The 23,509-nt window shown below is 33.3% G+C and overlaps 1 protein-coding gene across 2 annotated transcripts in view; it reads right to left on the reverse strand.

The window, feature by feature from the left end:
* Window positions 1-209: 209 nt before the first annotated feature.
* The window catches only part of Il6st (interleukin 6 cytokine family signal transducer), a 106,005-nt gene continuing 82,705 nt past the window's right edge, over window positions 210-23,509 (reverse strand). For both annotated transcript variants that reach the window (XM_058583127.1, XM_046456260.2), the window contains 12 exons: window positions 21,471-21,637; window positions 20,752-20,906; window positions 19,425-19,584; window positions 16,524-16,606; window positions 15,669-15,879; window positions 14,931-15,113; window positions 12,050-12,151; window positions 11,744-11,890; window positions 11,104-11,244; window positions 8,506-8,602; window positions 6,609-6,690; window positions 210-5,260 (listed from right to left, as the gene is read on the reverse strand). In XM_058583127.1, coding sequence (XP_058439110.1) covers window positions 4,520-5,260; window positions 6,609-6,690; window positions 8,506-8,602; window positions 11,104-11,244; window positions 11,744-11,890; window positions 12,050-12,151; window positions 14,931-15,113; window positions 15,669-15,879; window positions 16,524-16,606; window positions 19,425-19,584; window positions 20,752-20,906; window positions 21,471-21,637 — 2,269 coding nt within the window. In that variant the 3' untranslated portion in view covers window positions 210-4,519. The remainder of the gene's footprint in view (window positions 5,261-6,608; window positions 6,691-8,505; window positions 8,603-11,103; window positions 11,245-11,743; window positions 11,891-12,049; window positions 12,152-14,930; window positions 15,114-15,668; window positions 15,880-16,523; window positions 16,607-19,424; window positions 19,585-20,751; window positions 20,907-21,470; window positions 21,638-23,509) is intronic.

The raw sequence follows: 23,509 nt of genomic DNA on the forward strand, positions 1-23,509 counted from the left end.
CATCTCCATTCTACATTATTAAGGCTATGATGTTGTATTGCTTTTCTTCTTAATCCTATGCCATGATGCCAAATGAACAGTTAAAAAACCACAGAAACTCATAAAACATTTGTGTTTATACTAAGGCCCTTATTTAACCAATGCTAGTACTGACAACTGCTATTACCTCAAGCATTATGCAGGACAGATGGTTGTAACCACACACAGAAAAAACTTAATGAGAATTTATTTCTTAAATTTACTTAAATGATTAGAATTGATATATAGTAAAATGTTTATGATAATATTTAGAGTTATGTCAACATAAAAATGACAGCTGTGGTTTTAATTAGCACACACAATTCACTGCAATTTAAAAATACATACAAGAGCCTTCCAAATGAAATCAGATGAGGTGGGGTGAGACAGCATGTGAACATAAAGGATTGTACTTACAAGATATAGGGCACGGCTAGGATGTACACATGACACACGCCTAATGCTAATCACTGCGTGTTGTGCTAGCAAATTGCACATTTAAAGTATATCATTTAATATAATGCACATTAAAGACTACAAACAGTTCTCAAATACCCATCTTTAAATTGTTTCTGACACATCATTTTGGTATTCATGTAACGGCATTTGAAACCTGTAGTTACCAAAGCATGTGTTCAAGGGATAAAGACTGGGAATATTTATCACCACCGGCCTTGAATGCATTTTCATTATTATCTGTCAACAACTGGGTAATGAAACTAACCAGTCTGAGGGAGTTATTGATAGCAAAAAGCCTTTAAAAATATAGGAACAAGTAAGTAACAGAAGAGCTCACCCTGAGCTGCACCTTTTATCTAATGCTGTGTGTACTAGAACATATGCTAATGCACAGACTTGGAGAATACATGATGGGAAAAATCAACTAATCCAAAAGATATTGTTGACTTTAGAAAAATTTTTTTGACTTATATTTTAATTCACTTTATTAACAATCTGAAAAGGAACTGCTGCCAAGGACCAGTCTAAAGAATTAGGCTGTAGGCTTGCTAGTATGTACTTTTTTCTTTGCAGTCTGTGATAATCCCCAGTTTTAGACTAATCCTAAATAGCTGGCCATTATTATGGCTGTGTGTTTTCTAAATGTACATAAAGTACAATTTTTTTTTTAATTAAAAAAGTAATCTTACCTGGGCAATGTAACAGTGATGCCTATAATAGAAAGCTATTCCAATTCTTTGAAATAATGTTAAATTATTTTTTAAAAATTAAGTTTTACATAGCTTATTGTTTTGATATTTTACTCATTTCACCATAATAAAATTTTACTGAAACACAAGTATGTGGTTTAGAAATTTGCTCTTAAAACCAGCTGAGTAAAATAAAAAAGGAGAATGATGTAGGATATAAGTGAATGGAGGAATATTTCTCCTTCTTGATTTCCTTGGTTAAACATATGATAATAGGCAAATATTTCTGGGAATTCTATCTGATCATCATACTTTTATATATATATATATATTATAGTTTTAACTAGTTAACATGGGCAAAAAATTACATATTTAAAAATTATTTGATTTCTATTTCTAAAACTACCTTAAATATGAGCTTTAATAAATAAGTATCTTATAAGTATACAAACTTCATTAACCTTTAATTTCAAAATAAGAGCTAGGGTCACTGGGTGGACTTTAGGTGGTAGAATCACTTTTCAAGGAATAAGGCTGAAGTTAAATGAACTAGGTAGAGAACAGGCATGAAGACATAAATGGTTTTGTGTTTTTCTCCCTGGTTCTATTCAAATGTTGAGTGTGTTCATATTTAAAAAAGGATGAAAAATTTATATTTTAACAGAAAAAGCCTGAAGTTTTAATTTTCTGATAATTATTCAGCATTATCCTTTATGACAGCTAAGGGTAGGATACCAAAAGACCAGTAACTGATGGTTAAATTACAATAGCAACACATATAACATAGGTTGGTTTTTGTTTTTTAATCCTAATAGGGGCAAACTGCATTAGAAGCAGTGTATTAATTTTGTCCACAAAGACACTGTCTTCTGGCGAACTAGCATTAAACCACACTAACAATTTAAAGAGTAATAAATCCACTAACTTTATTAGACTAGTTTTTACATAAATAAACCAGATTTCTCTGCCTACCTATAATACAATGTACATGCATCAAAAGATTATTCTAAAACATGCTCTAGAAAAGTAATTTTGTATTTAAAACAAGTTTTATGATTGCTTTTCTTTTCAGGGCAAAGTGTACATTACTTACTGGTGTGCCAATATTTTTTTCCTGAATGAATTTTTGCACAGTAACAAATGTAACCACGTAACATGTCTAAAGTGCTCTGTGGCATTCACTCACTGGACCATCTTCTATATGGGATTCATCATGCAAATCTACTTACGTGCAGTCCTTTCTTCCATGACCCTCCATTCTCATGCCCTTGGATCATGAGTTCACATTTTATAAATGCTCCCCCAAATGTACAAAGTTTACAATGTTCTTCACAACACTGCTATTTGTTATGAGGAAGGGTAGAGTTAAACATGATCACAATAACATCATTACTTAATTTGAGGAAATAAAAAATAAAATAGGTACAAATTTCCTGACAGAAATATACATAGCAAAAGATACATCTAGTCCTGACCTGGACCAGCATTTGATGGCCATCTAGAATGCTGGTGACACCGTTATCTTGTAGTGTGAATCTGGGTCTCTCTGTCCCTTCTTGACCTCTCTGGGCCCTATTTTCTTCATCTCCTTACTCTATCATTTTATTAATCTCAAGTTGGTTTTGCCAAAGTAGGAAACTAGATATCAGAATAAAGCATCTACTCTCACAAAGATCATATATGTAAAAGAACTCAGAAAAGTATTAGGCATTATATAAATGCAAGAACACAAATGATAAAATATAGCAGGAAGCCTAATAGAACAATATTCCAAGTAAAAGAATTCAAATATATAACAATGTTTTAGCCTTTTACTCTTTAATAACATCTACAAACTATTTTAAGTCTGCCTGTTTTCTGAAACTTACTAGTAAAAAATAAAACCTTTTTCCTCTGAATTCACTTGACGGTAGTAGTTAACCACTAATAGAGCATGACAATTTCTTCTCATTTACTCAACCCCATTCTTTAACCCCTGCTTCAGGTCATGCATAGGTTATCAGAGGATGGCACAAATGAATTAGTGACTTTAAGCTAAACCCTGGAAGCCTGGCTCGCTTCTCCCCTGAAGAACAGAATTGGGAGAGGTTTAAAATATTTCTATATCACAATGTAGAACTAAGTTCCACTCTACCTCAGAACAGGCAGATATTAAAATAAAATACTATTCTTGGCAGGTGCATGGCACATGCCTGTGTCCCAGCTACTGGGGTGGCTGGGCAGGATCATTTGAGCTCAGAAGTTTGAGGCCAGCCCAGGCAACACAGAAAACAAAAACTGATCCCTACCCATGCAAAACAAAACAAAAAATACCTCTCATACTATAATCAATATGTACGTTTTTAGGGTTCCATTTTTGTTCTGATGAATACTGCCCTCTTAGTTTTCTTCAAACACTTATTAGAAAAATTTAAAGCTTGGTATACTTAAAAACAAGGCATATTCAGTAAAAATACATTTTAAGCTGCAGACATTGTACAAAGTGCTTTGAGTTAACCAAATTCTGTGAAGTTTTAACAAGGGTCAATGATGTTTACACATATATATATAAAATGTTAATTTGTCTTAAAAATGACAAACAATTTTTAAGATTCTTGAGATAGTTTGTGATGTTTATTCCTAGCTCTTATAAGGGCCCTCTGCTTAATTTGTGAAATGGATCTTAAAAGAGGATGTTAGTAATTTTTTAAATTTAGTAAGATCTCGATTATATAATATTAAAAATATTTTTAATCTGCCAAGTTAGAGCTCTGGAGTTCCTTTTCTCCAGTAACATTTGGCAGCATCATTACCTACACAAGGGAACTGAAGTATATTCTGTGTCCTATAAATGAACTACCCCCACCATTTCTTTTGTGAGACCTCAAAAGATGGGCTCAGATAGTCATGCCCTATGGACCTCTTTTTAAATTATGATGTCAGATGAAGTAAAGGATCTAGATCTTGCTCCTCTTTTTTTACATTAACTATCCCTAAGCCACTTGTTTTTGATGATTATTCTCATCAAAATCAGTATGACTATTCGATTGCTGCTCATTATGTAAATGCTATTTTCTATGTAAAGTAAAACATAAAGTTTAATTCCATAAAGTTCAGATAAGCTTTCTGTTTTTCTTCAGTGCAAACATTGTAAAAGAGCACAAAGTCTTCAGCTATTCAGAGGATAAAGTCAGTTTCTGTAGTGCTTAAAGTAAAATCCCAGTTGTTCTGGAATGAAAACAGTCCAGGTAAGATTTTTGTCCTTCAGGGCAAATGATCATCTTCAGGGAGTGAAGATTGTTTTTTATCTGAAGTCACAGACAAAATATTTTTAGCTTTATTTCATAGGTGTTGAAGTTGAAGGAACTAGTCTTTCACTGAGGCATGTAGCCACCTTGTCTTACAGTCTGTGGTAAGTAACTTTTAGGCATCCCTTCATCAATTGCAGCCTCAATCGCAACTGTTTCAAATCTCTCTACTTGTCCCTCAATCCCTGGGCCAAAAGCATCTGCTACAGAAACTTCCTGAAACATTTTCATTTGGCCAGATCCAGAGGACTGTGAATTATGATTAGAAATCTGCTGCTGTTTAAGTCTCATAAAATCTTCCTCGTTGCCTGATGAAACTTGCTTTGACCTTTCAAAATGTGAAATATCTGGACTGGTTTCAGGTTGGTTGCAGTTTTGTTTGAAATACTGTTGCCTGGGCAAAATGCCATCACCGCTGTCTACATTATCTACCAACTGCAGATCTTCTGGTCGCTCCTCTGACTCTAACAAAGGCTGGGTAGACTCAGATCTTGAAAAGACCTGGACAGATGGAACCTGGTGTCTGTAGCCACTATGCACGACAGTAGAATACTGCACAGTGCTTGAAGTGTTTTGTGTAGATTCATTTTCATCACTGCTAGAAATGCTTGGCCTAGAAGATGACATGCATGAAGACCCCCCAATACCACTACTGTGTCCTTCAGTACTAATTTTTTCCTTCTTGAACAGGTCCAGTGATTTCAGATCTTCTGGAAAAGGCTTTTTATCATTTGCTTCTATTTCCACAACACTTACATCAGTGAAATTTCCATCTGAATACATTTGATCTTTTGAATTAAAATTGTGCTAGTAAAGAGAAAAAGTGGATTATTACTTTTGCCATAACACTCAGTTAATACATCTCTGAAACTTCTCAATGACTTTCACTGATGTGGAATTAATGTCACTAAATGACTGTCAACTATCCAAATTGCAGATAATGTTACGTAAAATGAGCTAATGAATAAGTTTCTTAGTATTTCTAAATCAATACTGTTGGTGTTAAATTTTGATAGCTAATGGTCTAAAAATAACATTTAGTATTTTGTGCTTAGAGCAGGCAGCCTAGGATTAAATGGATTTAAAAAAACAAAACAAAACTAGGAAACAAGAAAAATCAGGCTGGATATGATAGTGCATGCCTATAGTCCCAGTGATCCAGGAGGCTAAGATAAGAGGGTCTCAAGTTCAAAGCCAGCCTCAGCAATTTAGAGAGAGGCTATCTTTAAAAAAAAAGGTGTGTGGGGGCACTTCGGAATGTGTCTCAGTGGTAAAGCATCCCTGGGTTCAATTCCTAGTACCAAGAAAACAAAACAACTTCAATGAGTAAGGTTTTATAAAAGGTAAAAAATATACAACACATCTTTAATTTGTTAATATAAAAACTCAAAGAGGATAATAAATACAAACAACTTGCCCTTTAGGACTTTAAAAAAAATTTTTTTTTTTTTTAGTCATTGACAGACCTTTATTTTATTTATTTTTATGTGGTGCTGAGAATCGAACCCACTGCCTCACATATGCTGGGCAAGTGCACTTCCATTGAGCCACAGTCCCAGCACCTAGGACATATTTTTAGTTTGAAGAATTTAGTGTAGAAATCATTTCATTCAAATCCTAGAAATCATTTCATCAGTATTAAAACAGTAGATTGGTAAACCAGATTTAAATATCAAATCCAATCCTGAATGCTCACATAACAGTTTCTCTCACATTGGCAGTTTTAGCACTTCAAGTTTTCAGTTTGCAAGTTTAATCAAATATTTGTAATGTTTAATGAACAGAATTAGGAATATCAAATATGCTATGAAATGAACCCCAGAAAGTAGTTATTTAAAATTTTGACTGTAACATTCATCTACATACTATATTATTTTCATTTACTTTTTTTTTTTTTTTTTCCTATACTGGGGATTGAATCCAGGGGGCACTCTATCACATCACCAGCCCTTTTTGTGTTTTATTTTGAGACAAGGTTAGCCTCAAACTTGTGATCCTACTGCCTCAGTCTTCTGAGCAGCTAATTATAGGTGCATGCTACTGCACCTGACACATTTACTTTTTTGATTCAGCCTGATTATCTTTTGGTTAAACTCTATAAATGTATCCTAATATATCTGTGCATTATAAACAAATCAGATGCATTTTATCTTACCCTTGGAGGGGTATGAGGTGACCACTGGGCAATATGACTCTTTGAAGGATCTGGAACATTAGGCCAGATGTGTTTTTTAATTCTGAAGAGAGAGAGAAAAAAAGGCATATGTAGAACCACATGTAATAAACAACTAATATTCTCTTTCTTTCTGAACTGGTCATCTAAAACTATTAAGAAGCAAATCAATTAACTAAAGAACAAAACATACCTACACTTTACCCCAAAGCTAAACAAATTATTTTTTTTGTGACAAATAGAAATATACTGTTAAAATATATATGGATAAATACTGTTAAAATATATACAGATCTTAATGTATTCACAATGAAAAAACGTAATAAGGCTAAACTCAATCAGTATTCAATTTAAAGTCTCTGATATCCTGCAATAAAATCACTTAAAAATTTAATTTAGCCAAACAAAATTAAAAGCAAAAAATGTATAATTTCCAATTATCAGTATTCACTGATACAAAATATGATTGATTTTCTTTCTCTCTCTTTTTTTTTTTTACAAAAAAGACAAGACAGTGTGGTACTGGCATGAGAATAGACACAGAGTGAAATGGAACAGAACTGAGGGTCCAGAAATAGATATAAACCTTTATGTCCAGACTAATAATTTCTAGAAAAGGTGCCAAGGCAATTCACTAGCAAAACAATAATCTTATAAAAATAAATGGTGTTAGAATTAGGTATCTGTGGGATAAAAATATACCTTGACCCTGAACTCACACCGTGCACAAAAATTAACTAGGAATAAATTGTAGAGATGGTAGTGAAAACTACTGAACTTCTAGAAGAAAACACAGGAGAGAATATTTTTGACACTGGGTCAGGCAGAGATTTTTTAAACATGACACAAAATGCAGGAAACAAAATGGATTTCACAGTTAAAAACTTCTGCTGTTTTAATGTCACAGTTAAGCGAACAAAATGGCAATGTACAGCCTGGGACAAAAATTTGCAAAACACATTTGGTAAAAACTTTGTAATGAGAGCATGAACTCTTGCAGCTCCATATTAACAAATCAACTTAAGTTTTTAAACTTCCAACAGATGTCACAAAAGAAGATATGTGACATATGAGAAGATCCATTAATAATCAGCAAGGAAATGGATATTAAACCATAATGAGACAATACTATACAACCACTAAAATGAAAAACTGACAGAATCAAGTGTTGGTGATGGTACGGAACACTGCTGGTGGGAATGCCAGATGGTGTAGCCATTTTGAAAAAGTCTAGCAATTTCTTACAAAGTTAAACATAGGCTCATACAAAGTTTTGCACATGAATGTTCACAGCATTATTATACATGTTGGCCAAAGATTAGAAACAACCAAACTTCCATAACAAATGGGTAAATTTTAACATATCCATACTACAGAATACTATACAGCCATAGAAAGGAGAAAAGAAGTAAATGCAACAACATGAATCTCAAAAATGTTAAGTGAAAGACATCATACACAAAAGACTACAAGCTGTTTGATTTCAAGTACATGAAATTCTAGATAAGGCAAACCTATAGTTACAGATTACTAATTGCCTGAGGTCAAGGGTTGAGGGAGGAAGATAAGTATAAATAATGAAGAAATTTAGGGTGATGGAAATGTTATACATCTGTGCACTTTTGCAAACTTTCATCAAACCGTAAACTAAAAATGGATGAATTTTAGGGGCTGGGGCTGTGGCTCAGTGGTAGAGCACTTGCCTAGCATGAGTGAGGCACTGGGCTTGATCCCCGGCATCACATAGAAATAAACAAATACAATAAAGGTGTTGTGTCCATCTACAACTAAAAAAAATTTTTTTTAAATGGATGAATTTTATTGTATGTAAATTATAGATCAATAATGCTTGGGGGAAAATATGAATATAGGTACTTACAAGTCTCTCTTATTAAAGCAGAACAATACTCCCAGAAGAGTTGTCAACAGGAATGCTAAGCAAACAGGCACGACTATGGCTTCTATTTCTCCTTGAGCTAAAAAAAAAAAAAAGAAAGGTTGTGATGAGAAATAATTGACACACACACAAAAGGGAAATAATACAACCTCCCAACCAATGCCTGTTGAATAGATAAAGTACTTTCTTGATTTTTCAGTCTTTTTGCACTTTAAAAGTGTTCCTTCCCTCCTTGTTAAATCATATCCTAACAATTTCTCCTTACATAGTACCATGACCAGGTAGTAAGCATAAAATACATGTTGGTTGGGGGAATAAAATGACTTAAAAGACAATATATCTGGTCTGTTAAAGCTTTCAAACCTAACCATTCATTATAATTATGATCTGCACTCAGAATCTTAGCAAAAGCTTAATATTATAATGTTCATCACCATAAAATGGAAAAATTATATCTGTATATGAACATTGGGTAGAACTGCAGAAGCTATGAAACAATTGAACAACAAATTTAACTTTTCTATAAGGAATAAAAATACAATTGAGGGCTGGGGTGTGGCTCAGTGGTAAAATGCTTGCCTGGCTTGAATGAGGATTCAATCCTCAGCATCACATATAAATAAATTACATAAAGGTATTGTGTCCATCTACAACTAAAAAAATTAATAAAAAATACAATTGAGGTAAAAATTGTAAGTTATTTTCAAAAAGATAATATACTGGATATAGAGTTGAGAATTTTAGGAAAGATGCTCACGAGGCATGCAGACTGGCACAGAAAAAGTAGCTTTTATGTTTTCATGCCTTGGACATTTGCTTGTGCCACTCTATAACATCTTCTTTTTCCCAATTGTCCACATCCTAAACTTAAGGCTCCAGCATTGCCTTTTCCATGAACTCTTCTTTAAAGATGAAAATCCCCCTACTGTCTTTAAACTCCTACTCACATAGCTCAGTATATATTTTTTTTAACTTTTGCCATATTTATTCAACTAAGTTATATGTTAGATTATTTATAAATGAGGGATTAAGAATAATTTTTCTTCCTCTTTGTATTTTACTGTATATATTCCCTACAATGAACATTACTTTTGTAATTAGGGAAAATATTTTTCAAGTTTTATTATTTTTTTCAATGCCTTATTTCAAGTATCATTCACTATATATCTATTAACATGTCACAATACAGGACAAACCTTATCCTCAAAACTATATTCATTATTAGCCCTAATAGAAATGCTCAGGACCTTTTATTATGTATTTTATGTAGTCACTCATCATTTATTTTCTCATTCAGCAATCAATGAACTAATGAGGAACACGTAGATTGCTATTTATCATTCCCCTTATTGAAGCATTTGGGGGTGAGAGCCACAAATACAATTCAAGAAAATAAGGTAATTTCTATAATAATTCAAATAGTTGGAACAAGAAAGAATGCATTTAAGTGTTCTTTTGGAAGGCTACAGGAACAATAAAAACAAGAAAAGAGGAGGATCCACACTAGGACAATGCAGGAAAAGGTGAAAAGTTGGACAGAATAATGAGGAGATTGCAGTTGGAGCAAGCTGCTGCTTCTGAAAGCACAGGGGCCAGCAATAATTAGGTATAACTGATAGAACTTGACACTTGGTGTCAAGGAAGGAAAAAAGAAATTTTTTGTAATCACATCTAAATTTCTGTTTTGGCAGAGCTAGATGATTGTGGCCTGGAACAAAGAAAGAGAAATGTATTCAAGAAGGAAAGAGGATGGTTTAGTCATGACAGGGAGTATGAATAGACAGATAAAGAAATTGGCCAAGAACAGAGTTTTGGGGAATAAATGATGTAAAGGCTGAACAGAAAAAGAACAAGAGGGATGTGCCAGAGAGGAGGGAGATTCAGGAGAGTGCTAGTAGAAAAACAAAGGAAGGTATGATTGGATGAACCAGGGGAGGAAGGAGTTTCAAGAATGGAAAGGCCAAATAGATCCTATAATAAATAAAATGGAAAAAAGGTAAAGTTTAAAAAGTATGCACTGGATATGATGTCTAAGGTCTTCGATGAGAACACCAGAGAGGTTTCAGAACAGTGGTGGAGTGGGAAGCCTGCTTCTAGTGACTGAGCTGGAGGTACTAGTGGAGATTCCAAGGTGCACTAGTTTTTCAAGCAACCTGATTACAAATGGAAGGAACAAGAGAAGAGAAGAGGAAAAACTATAACAACTAATCCAGTGGAAAAAGATGAACCCACTGAGGGGGATATGCAAGTTCTTGTGGGATTCAGAGTATAGGTGAATTCAGTCAGAAACAGTGTAACACCAAAAAGGTCAGGAATAACATTCCCTATAGTTAAAAGAAACAACTAAACCATATAAATATAAAAATCATAATTTATGAACACTTCATTTTATGAATCCAATGGTACACTATTTTGTTTTGTTTTGTGCTGGGGATCAAACACAGGGCACTGTGCACTACAGAGCTATGCCCCTAGCTAAAGGTGTACTTTTAAACAAAATTTTAGCACAGTAAGCCCATTTATAGTCTGTTTAATTTTAAAACAAGATAAAATAAGAAAAAACAATTCATCATTTCTTACCAAACTTCGGTGTAGTAAAAGTGAATTCTGGACCGTCCTTTCCACCTTCATCTGTGTATGCTGTCATCCGTACCATGTACAATGTGTCACTGGTCAAGGAGGACAGTGTATATTCTGTATGGGAAGAATCCACATTCACAGCTGGAAGAAATAAAAAACAGCTTTATTCAATAATTCAACATTTTGGGGGCTGTGGCTGTGGCTCAGTGGTACAGCGCTTGCCTAGCATGTGCGAGGCCCTGGGTTTGATCCTCAGCACTACAAAAAATAAATAAATACAATAAAGGTGTTGTGTCCAACTACAACTTAAAAATAAACATTTTTAAAAAATAATTCAATGGTTTTGCTTTGTCCTATATTTGTTACTGTGCAAATATTTAAAAGTAATAAAAACATTTTCTCAGAAAACAACCTTTATAACTCTGACATAATATTCTTCCTTAAGCACAATGTAATAATTTTTAAATAAAGCCATGAACAAGCATGACATATTCTCAAGTGTCTTCAAAAAATAATATATGCAAACAACAATAAAATATATGCAATAAAAAGATGGATAATGCAGCAAGATGAGAAATTAGTATTTAATAGCTTAAGAGAAAAATATAATTCTTAGTAACTGATACAGTTTTATTATTACCAGTTTCATTTCCAATAATGGTTCTATAAAATATAGTGTAATTTCTGATAAATCCATTCTGAACATCAACAGGAAGTTGGTCCCACTCTAAGACAGCTTCATTCTTCCCCACTTTTTTTGTCCGAACAGTAGGTCCTTTGGAAGGTGCTGTAACAGAATAAATGTATTTACTAACTATAAAGCAACAGAATTTAGAAACTAACTAAAATTATTTGAATATCATGAGAAGTATCCTTACTTAAAGATGATAAAAGGTCTTTGTTAAAACTAAACAACATTCTTCAACAAAAGTGAGTGTGGACTTACGAGCTTGTTTAAGGTATGCCTTTGTAGATTCAGGGCTTCCCGGTCCATTGGCATAAACTGGAGTAATAGTTATCAAATAACATTTGCTCTCCATTAGTTTCCCTAAAGTAAGAATAGCAGATTAAGCATTTTTTTGATAATGAAAAATACAAATTAATTCTATGATCTATTTTCACATTATAATTTCATTATCATTGCATTTTCCTTGAAAATGGCAGTTTTCTAAGTAAGCATTATCTTTTATTTATGGGACTCAAGCTTGGGGGTAAAACTGTTCATAAAAAGTCAATATTACTTTTATTGCCAATACAGTATATAAAACTACTTATATTGTTAATAAAAACAGTTATTATATTTACATTCAGGATTTATAAAACACTGACCTCAAATTCTTCTAAATCTTACTTAGTTTGACAACTCATATCTTACCTAATTCTGAGAACTGCCTAATGAGCAAGATGCCACCAATAGACCTAAGGGAAAGCATTAAGGGTTATGGCTTCTCAGGTAAGTTGAAAAAAAAAAAAAAAAAAGATAATTTAAAAAAAAGTGATAATTTCCCCTGTAATTTAAAAGGAAAAGTTATCTTAAATGCAGATTTCTTTTATTAATAATCTCTTCAAATTATCAAAGTAATCTATTCTTTTAGTATGTAGAATGAAGTTTTCCCTTTTTATACAGTGTATTATCAATCCACATCAGAAAATAGTGTTTATCCAAAAAAACAAATAGCTCTATCAATAAATGGGCCAAAGACCTAAATAAACACTTCTCAGAAGATATATAATCAATTAACAAATATATGAAAAAATGTTCATCATAGGAATTAGAGAAATGCAAATCAAATCTACTCTAAGATTTCATCTTACTCCAGTCAGAATGGCAGTGATTATGAATATAAACAATAGTAAGTGTTGGTGAGGATGTGGGGAAAAAGGTGCTCTCATACATTGCTGGTGGGACTGCAAATTGGTGTAGCCAATATGGAAAGCAGTATGGAGATTCCTTGCAAAACTGGGAATGGAACCAACATTTGACCCAGCTATCCCTCTCCTAGGTCTATACCCAAAGGACTTAAAAAACAGCATACTACAGGGACACAGCCACATCAATGATTATAGCAGCACAATTCACAATAGCTAAATTGTGGAACCAACCTAGATGCTCTTCAATAGATGAATGGATAAAGAAACTGTGGTTATAAGAAAAATGTGGCATATATACACAATGGAATATTACTCAGCAATAAAAGAAAATAAAATTATGGCATTTGCAGGTAAATGGATGGAATTGGAGAAGATAATGCTAAGTGAAGTTAGCCAATCCCAAAAAAACAAATGCCGGATGTTTTCTCTGATATAAGAAGGCTGATTCATAGTGAGGTAGGGGGGGGAGCATGGGAGGAATAGACGAACTCTAGATAGGGCAGAAGGGTGAGAGGGGAAGGGGAGGGGCAGGGGGTTAGAAATGATGGTGGAATGTGATGGACATCATTATCCAAAATACATGTATGAAGACACAAATTGGTGTGAATATACTTTGTATACAACAGAGATATGAAAAAGTGTGCTCTGTGTGTGTAATATGAATTGTAATGCATTCCACTGTCATATATAAAAAATTAATAAAAATTAAAAAAAGATATGCAAACATACACACACAAAAGAAAATGGTGTTTGATATTGAAGCTTTTATCTTCAACAAGAACTTGTATTTCCTTAACTATTATTCATAAAGTTATATGCACATTTGCCTTCTTACACAGAGTAATTTTACCTTTTCTTGAAGAGACCACATTATCAAGAAATACGCTATTTTTAAAGTCTACTGTGATAGTGATGCTTTCAGGCCTGTTGAGCCTTAAAACCCTGATGTCTCCAGAACCTACACTAGGCTTTTTAAGCTTCTTAGGTCTAGTTATTTCCAATCTGTCTTCTCCTTGGTTCCACCATTGCTTTTATTCAATAAGGTTGATAAACTAGACAATCAGGCATATTTAAACTGTACACTAAATAATAGGTTAGTAAAATCCAAACAACCAACCTAATGAATAAAGCTCAAAAAATTTATGGCAGGTTCTCTCTCTGCTTAGGGCTTTTCTCTGATTAATCATATTATCTACAGGTTAAGTGTAATGATTATTCCCTTCTTTATTAAAAAAGCACATATTCACTGAATGTTTTTATTTTCTCTTCATAGCCATTATATATTACAGCCACGTAAGTAGTTACTTACCACACAGAATAATTCTGTTTGGAATGCTACAAAACTATTATGTTTTGGAGTTGGGGATGTGGCTCAGTGGTAGAGGGCTTGCCCAGCATACGCCAGTCCCTGGGTCCAATCCCCAGCACCGCAAACAACAAAAACAACAAATCAAAAACCCCAAACAAAACACATTATTTTCTGTTCTGTGTTAGCAGTTAAAATTAAAAGGTACAAGGAAACCTGCATTCTGGTTGGACTACCCTAGTCTATGGCTATAAGAAGTTCAGCAAGTCATCCAAAGGCTATAAGGAACTATTTTTCATCAGAAGAATGAAGAGTTAAGTCAGGTGCAGAGAATACACAACCAATCAGTACTCAAGACTAGATTATTTTATACTTTTTTACAGTTTTGTGAGTGTTCTTGTGGTGATAAGAATGATATTTGGGTATAAAAAGCCAAAAAGACAGTATTACCCCTATTCTGTCCATAGTTCAGAGAGGTTAAATGTTACTCGTTGATAGTCACACATCTAGTAATTAGTAGGGTTATGCTAAATTGGTTCTTTTCAATGGACTACAATGTGTATAAGCCAGAAAAGAATATGCAAAAGAAAAAGCTGTCTAAATGCATTAGAAAAAGGATATCAACTTAGATGTTTCTAGCCAGGTATACCTCTTAAATAGGTGCGATGCACGGTACTATCTTCTTGCTGCCAGTCTGGGATACAGGGTGATTTATCCGACAGTACACACCATTCAAGTACATATTTCTTTACAGATTTACTTGGAGCAGTCCATTCTACCCAAAGCATGTTATCTTTGGGGAACGCTTTCAGATTTGTTACAGGGTGAGTAGCTTTAAAACAAAGTTTGATGTCAATACAATGAATGAACATTCATGATTTCAAACTTCAATCTCTTATAGTCATTTCTAAATGCAATTTATCATGTTTTGTAGCACATAACATTTATTTCCATGAATAAAAGCCCTTTCTTTTAACTTACATGTCAACTGATCTTTAAAAATTCTTGTTTTCCTTAAATTCATTTAAATATTTTGTGTATTCAAGTTTGTAACAGCAACTTTCAACTTTTTTCTTCTCTGAAAACTACCAATAAACAATATATGCACAGAAACTTCTCAAAACCTTAAATATTTCTAAAATCAGGTTAATCAATCAGAAAATGCTTAAATGAGCTGAACAGCATGCTAAAAAGTCTAAATGAGTTACATAGGGATGGGAAGTCATTCCATGCATTCTAAAGAAATCTGCTTTCTGACTGATTTCTGAAAATACCATCATCTCTGATACTCAGGTAATCTTATTTCATTTGTGTTTTTACAGGATCCTTATCTATACCTAACCACTCTTTTCATCCATGATCCAGACTCCATTTTACAGACACAAACCTTGAAAGTCAGAGGCAGGGATAGTTAAAATGGACGCATCTGATTTGCCAACTAGATTTCTGGCTGTCAAAGTTGCACTATAGCGATCATTTGTGAGGTTTACTGTCAATTTTGTGTCATTAACTGTGTAATTTTGTAAAAGTGATTTCCATCTTGTAAGAGTCACTTCATAATCCAAGATTTTCCCATTGGCTTCAAAAGGAGGCAATGTCTGTAATAAAATATTATTTTAAAAAGTTTCATAAATATTGAATAATTACTTTTTTTATATTCACAAATTCTGCCATTATATCAAACCTCTAAACATTTAATTGGAAGAAACTGGTAAATTTATTTTGCAGTCAGTACTAAAGTAATACCACTATCCACTGGATGAAGAGTAAAAGAATGAAGCTCAACTGAACAAGGGGAAGTATCATTTTTCAGTTAGCTTCCAGTTCTGCACAGAATTCTGCATTATGCTATGTTGATCTATATTATTTATACTTGGGTATTTTCTCCCTACTCTTTTTAGTATGATGTACTCATGTACACATATCGATTTACTATAATACATTTTGATTACTGCAAACCTTTATTGCTTTCTATGAGGCACCCTGGTAAATTCAATAAAGTATACAAAAGGGTACCTCTTCTTGTAGGTTTTACACTTTCATAGAACTGTGCTGAAATAACAAATGAGATATTATTTGCAGTTTATGAACTTAATCCCTACATAAAGCTTTGTTAAAAAAATATCAAATGCTTTGCTGATCTTAAGATGAATAAAAATTAAGTATTAAAAAACTTACACCAATAATAACATTAAAATATACTTATAAGAGAGATAAAAAATAGAATTTTTTTTTTTTTTACCTTCCATATAAGTTGTACAGATCTATAGCCATGAGAATGGGATGGATTTATCCTATACCAGAAACTTGGTGCTTTGGATGGTCCTAAAGAAAACACAAAAATTTAAAATATTTTTATCTGAATATAATAAAATCCTGTAAATTATTCTCTTACTTTGTTCTTAATATTCTTTCCCTTTCATCTCATGATGTGTCTAGCTCTTCACAGCATTTTCCCATCCCATCAAGATATATCTGGGTTTTCCTTTAGACATGGTAATAGCTTGATGATTTAGATAATAATTTAATTTATTTTTTTGAAATATGGTCTTGCTATGTTGCCCAGGCTGGCCTTAAACTCCTGGGCTCAAGTAAACTTCTTGCCTCTGCCTCCTAAGTAGCTGGGACTACAGGACAGGCCTATACCACCGAGCCTAGCTACAGATTAAAGAAACTTTTTCTAACCTCAAAATTATAAAGATAAAAATGTGTTCTAAGCAATAACCAAAAGATGTCATTATTTATTTCTTACAATTTCATGTTCTTTTTCTGCTCAGATGCTGCTCTATACATGTATAACATGTACAATCATGTTAATCTCTGTGCTGACAGCCTTTCCCCCAGCCTTCCTGATCTGCCTAACCTCTCTTCTCTGCTTTGTCATTTATAATTGCCTCTTCATGATCAACACATTATTGCTTAACTTATTCTAAATCTTTTCTCATTCTATTGAATACCATATCTTACAATTATAATACTTTTAAAAAATCAGTCAATACTAATGACTTTTAAAAAAGAAAATACAGGCCTGGAGTTGCTCACTGGGCAAGACACTGGGATTGATTCCTAGCACTGCCCCCACCCACCAATAAAAAAAAAAAAAACAGTGTGTGTATACATGATAAAAATCAACTAATACTATTTACTGTTAAATATCAAATTGAAAAATCATACAGAAATACACAAATATATGCCTAAAATATGACTAAAACCTCTAAGTATATAAACATAATATAAAAAGAAACTAAATGTAGTAAATGTCACAAAAGTTTATTGCTTTATGTTGGGATATCAAAGAGATAGAAGAATATAAGTATCAAATACTACCAGGCATGTGGTGCATGCCTGTAATACTGGTCAATTGGGAGGTTGAGGCAGAAGGATTGGAAGTTTAAGGCAACCCTGGGCAACTTAACCAAAACCGTGTCTGGAAATTAAAAATGTAAGGGCTGGGGATGTAGCTCAGAGGTAGAATGCTTCCTGGGTTCAATCCTTAGTACCTCCAAAAAAAAAAAAAAAAAAAGTGTAAAGTACCAATATAGTAGCCGTCTCTTATCTGCAGAGAATGTATTCTAAGAAACTCAGTAGATGCCTGAACTCTGGACAGTACTGAATTCCATATATGCTGTTTTTTCTATACATACAAACATGCATAATAAAGATAGATTTTAATTTGGAAATTGGGCACAGTAAGAGATCAACAACAATAAATAACAATATGTAGTAATAATAGTTATTTTAAACTTATTAAGTGTTTCTCTGGAATTTTCCATCTTGTATCTTTGGACTGTGGGAAACTGAAACCATGGAATGTGAAACTACAGATAAGGATGGATCACTGTAATTAGGTTTAAAAACAATCCTGTATCTGATATTTCAAAAATCTGGTAAGTATAATTATAAGTCCAGTATTCAACAGAGTAAAGTCAGAATCAGAATAAAACCTGAGCAGTGATATCCTGGCCATGAAGATATACGGATACATGACAAAATAGAGAATAGAACAAACAGCTCAGGAAAGCTGGGGAAAAGGCTCAGCCTAAAAGGTTCAAATAGATATATACAAGTCTGCTGCAGCACCCAAACAAAATAAAGAACATGAAATTATAAAGAAAAATTTATGGGCCAGAAATATATTCTAACAGTAAGAAAAACTAGAGGCTTCATTCTTTAAGCTTAGGAAAAACTTTGTCCAAAGGTTCATAATGTTCTTGGCTCCAAAGATCTCTTATCTAAGATTATACACCCTCACCCCAGGGAGATGCATATGCTAACCACACAATAATTTTGCCTGCACTTTGAAGTGCTTCATGAACTTCCCCAAAGGACCCATGTAACTCTAAAGGTCCTAAGGATCTAATTCCTGGTCAAGTCAAAGGAATCTGAGGACTCTCAAATCAGCAAATAGCAAGACTGCTAACCTGGCATTTCTGAGAGCAGAGAGAGTAAATTCTGAAGGGAGAAGGTTACGACATTCTCAATTCACACAATGACCTAAACCTTTAACACAGTTGGAAGCGAAGGGATACAGATAAGCCATAGCTGCTGTTGCTGACAAATAAAGAGTGAAAACTGCAATAGGAAAAGATTCAAAATAAAAAATCTATACGTCTATAAGCAATCTATTATTGCTTGATGGCCACACAAAAGACTTAGTAATGTTAATGTTTTGTGCAGGAAGTCTTACTCTAGACTTTACACCCTATTGTATTCTACACTATACATCTTCTATTATCCAGGAGGGGGGAAAAATGAAAATCAACCAATTCAGATCCCAGATCACTTCATTTCCAGGGACTTATCAAGTGCTGGTAGAAATAAATGAACGAAAGATATAATATAAATATCTTTTCTCTAGTTAGGGGTATTGCTGGACCACTCTCTCTGAATAAAATGTTCTGCACTTATCAACAGTTAAGTAAAGGTTTTTTGATGGCACTTAAGGTACCTTCCCATGACAGCTGAAGTATAAAATAAACTATCAATAATGCATATTAAATCATCTATCTTAATATCCTTAAAAAAAGTATGACACTTTATTTTGAATGATCATAAAATAAGAAGCAATGAGATCTGTTATTAAAACCAGACATGATTCACAGACAGAATTCTACTAGCTTTATGTCCTCATTTATTTACTTACTATCTTCATATGTGATCCCACTTGCATCTTCACTCCAATCACTCCAAAATCCCTTACCATCTTCCTTCATACAGCGAACCCTAAACACATATTCTGTAAAAGGCTTAAGGTCCTGGACAGTGAATGAAGACCGGGTAGATGCTGTATCTTCAGGAGGAATCTGAAAATAAAGCAAATTCAGCAACAACAGGAACAAATCGCCAACAAATTGTATACAATTTCAGAAAACAGTAAGACTAACAAATTAAATTCAACCTCTGAGGAGAAATAAATGCAAGTCAAAATTAGTAAATTTTATTGGATTTAATTTCTTTCCTTCTCCCTCCTTCCTCTTTTTCCCTTCTACTCAGGATCTCAGTATGAAATAGATGGTACACCCCAGTTAGAATGAATTCAAGGAGGGTTATGTAAAAGAACTATGGTCAAAAGTATAGGGATTTCTTAGTGCAGTTAACACTCTGGAGCTTATAGCTATTACCACCTCTAAGGCCACAGGAAAAAGGCAAGGCACCAAAGTCTGAAAGAAGAGGATCAGATAGAGAGGGCTGCCTTGATGGGCACAACCTTAGGTGGAGAAAGCAGGGGAAATAAACATGCTGATCTAATTTTTCTTTTATCCCTTCTCTCTTTTGCCAAGCTCCTTCACCACCACCCTTAGCACCCACCATAGAAGTTGGCAAACTTTCTATAAAGGGATAAATAGTAAATTATTTGACCTTATTTATTTTTATGTGGTGCTGAGGATCAAACCATCAAACCCAGTGCCTCAAGTGTGCCAGTCGAGTGCTCTACCACTGAGCCACAACCCCAGCCTGTAAGTTATTTTAGCCTTAAGTGCCAGAGAGTCTCTGTTGCAAGGGCTTGACTCTTTCCATTTTTTGCATAAAAAGACAGTATGTTAACGAATGAGTGTGGCTATGTGCCAATAATACTTTATTTGCAAAATCAGATGGCAGGCTGAACTTTGTTTGCAAACTGTAGTATGCCAACACCTGCTCTACCTTCATCCTTGTAATCCATTTATTTTTGTTCCTCTACTTAATTTGCTTCTTATTACTTGTGTTCCTTTTACCTACCATCAAAAATGCTCTTTCCTGTCACCCTTCATCACTTCCATATTTCATTTAAAGGTTACTGTACACAGCATAGCTGTATTTTTCTATCTGGATGTCTTCCTGTTTGCTCTTGTTAGAAATAAAGACCTACAACAGTTGTTAAGCAAAATATTTCACATAACCAGAAAATCAGACATTCAGAAAATGATTGAGACTTTCAGGTTAGAGGGTTCAAAAAAGACTATTTGAATAAACAGTAACTTTCAATTTACCTGGCTCCAAGTTGAGGCATCTTTGGTCCTATATTGAATGTTATATTTCAGTCTTATCACACTCTTAATACTTGGATTGATCCAGGATAATTTTAAGATACTGGACAGTTCCTCTGAGTTGCTCACTGATAAATTACGTGGTGGATTAGGCTTCACTAAAGAATAAAATAGAATCTGATGTTGATCACATTTTACTTTTACAATTTCAAAAAGAAAATCAAATATACTCTTTTTATATTTTTCTTTATTTTACATGATTCACTTATTTTTAGCACATGAACTAATTTCTCTGAAAATGGTATTGTGATACATTATAAAATGGAAAGAAGATTTCTAAAGAAACTAGTTTTCCTTGTCAGTTTAGTATATTATGTTTTTCAGGTTCAGATATCAAAAGCAAGTAAATGTTTATGATAAATCAAAAGTTTGAAAAGAATAACAATGGAACATGTATACTGTGATTGCAACAGTATAAAATGTTAAGAGAATGGGACAAATACAAAAAGATAACATTTGAAGTGAAAATAGTTGTTGGTATGATTAGATTATGGTTACTTTTCTTTTCCATGATTATATTTAATATTGACGATATAATGACTTTGTAAAAATCACTACATTAATTAAATAAATGCTTGTTTCTACATTAATTAAAATCTGAAAAAATAACTGATAAATCATTATTTAATCTACAAAATTCTCAAATTCAGTTTTATAACTACCTTTATCTATAGGATCAAAATTGATATGGTCTGAAGTAACGTTCCCCAGGGCATTCTCTGCTTCTACCCAGACTTCAATGTTGACAAAATACACAGGAGAATAGTCAACAAGGCATGAGTTGGGGGTGTCAGGTTTTGTTTTACAATCATCAAACTTCTCTGTTGCCCTAAATTAAAAAAAAAAAAAAAAAAAAGAAAGAAAGAAAGAAAGAATTAGTCATTAAAACTAGGTTTGAAAAAAGTAGTGAAAAAAGTTACTTGAAAAGAAATTGATGAGACAGATTGTGCAGCAGCAAAGTTTACACTTGTTTTAGTTTATAACTAAAATCAAGTAACTTTTCTTAAAAATAAGCCTGCTTTTCTATAAAACTCTATATCTTAAGACAAAATTATTTTCAAAGTTTTAATCAAATAATACTGTATTTTAGAATTTCATGCTCTATTTCTTATTCATCCTTCTCCAAATATTATCAGTTTCCTTGTGATCCTAGTACAGTAAGTAGTCCTGCTCCATCCACAAGGGATACAGTTCAAGACTCCTCAGTGTGTGCCTGAAACTTCAGACAGTACTAACTCCTATCTACAGTATGTTTTTACCCATTATATATACATATATATATATATATATATATATATATATATATATATATATATATATACACACACATACACACACACACACACAAGTTTAATTTATAAATTAGGCATAGAAGAAATTAATAATAGCACAGAAAAATTAGAACAATATAATATAGTTATGTGAATATGGCTCTCAAAATATCTTACAGTACTGATCTTTCTTGTGATGATGTGAGATGATATAATGCCCACCTGATAAGATAAAATAAGGTGAATGATATAGGCATTGTGAGGCAATCTTAGAATATTACTGTCCTTCTGACAATAAGCCAGAAGAAGAATCATCTTTTTCAGAAGATCATAGATAATAAAACCATGATGATGTCTGGAGCAAATGATGTCAATAGTTGGGGATCCTTGATAGTTGGAAGTACCCCCAACCCTGAAACCTTTTGGAAGAACATTATAATTGGAAATTGTTGTCTCTTTTTAACTCATCAAAGTGTTGCTAGAGAATGCAATCCTTTGGTGATCATAAAAGTGCTTTTAATTCCATCTGGGGATTATATTACATAATTTTGTTCTTTAATGTCTGTGCAATTCAAAATAGTTTAGCAAATTTCAGAAATGTTTACATTGCTGGTTCTGTTTCAGTTTCTTCTTCATCTTTTTCCTTTGTAGAGGAATGAACAAGTTCTTCTAATTCCTCATTTGTTAATACATCTCAATGGCCTTCAATATTGTTTTTTACTTCTCTAGCAAGCACACTGGCAAATCCTTCTCCACCAACTTGTACTGCTATATAAAAGATTTTCCAAACTTCCATGAGAATCCTTTAAAATCATTTCCAACTTCACTTGATAAATTTTTTTAGTGGGTATTTACAGTTTCTGATTTTCTTTTTTTTTCCATACTGAGGTTTGAACTCAGGGCCTTGCACATGTGAGCCAAGTGCTCTACCAGTAAGCTATATTCCCAGCTGTTTTTTTTTTTTTTTTTTTTTTTTAATTCTGAGACAGGGACTCACTAAGTCTCTCAGGCTTGAACTTAGTGATGTAATGGGATGTAATAAGGTTCAATATCAGATGCATTGTACTCAGTCATAAAAATTTTTCACAAGAGTGTATACTGTATTGTTAAATTATGTGACATTTGGTAACAGGCAAAAATAATCTCTATGGTGAAGAAATTCAGACAAGGAGTGGCCTCATGGGGTGGAGTGGTGACTGGGATTGACTGAGAAGGAGCATGAGAGAACTTTTTGGGAGTGTTACTAATGTTCCACATTTTAGGTCTGAGTTGTTCTTGACAAAACTCACTAAAGGATGTACTTCAGATCGGTGTTTTTCACTATCTGTAAATTTTACCTAAAAAACAAAATCAAACCTGTAAGCAAATACTGAATTCAATCATGCAAACACTGAAAAGTTTAAGGATTAAAAAACACCCATGCCTGTGCT

This window comes from Marmota monax, unplaced genomic scaffold, assembly GCF_021218885.2.
Source record: "Marmota monax isolate L192 unplaced genomic scaffold, Marmota_monax_Labrador192_F-V1.1 WCK01_AAM20220418_F8-fsc00037, whole genome shotgun sequence".
Lineage (NCBI taxonomy): Eukaryota > Metazoa > Chordata > Mammalia > Rodentia > Sciuridae > Marmota > Marmota monax.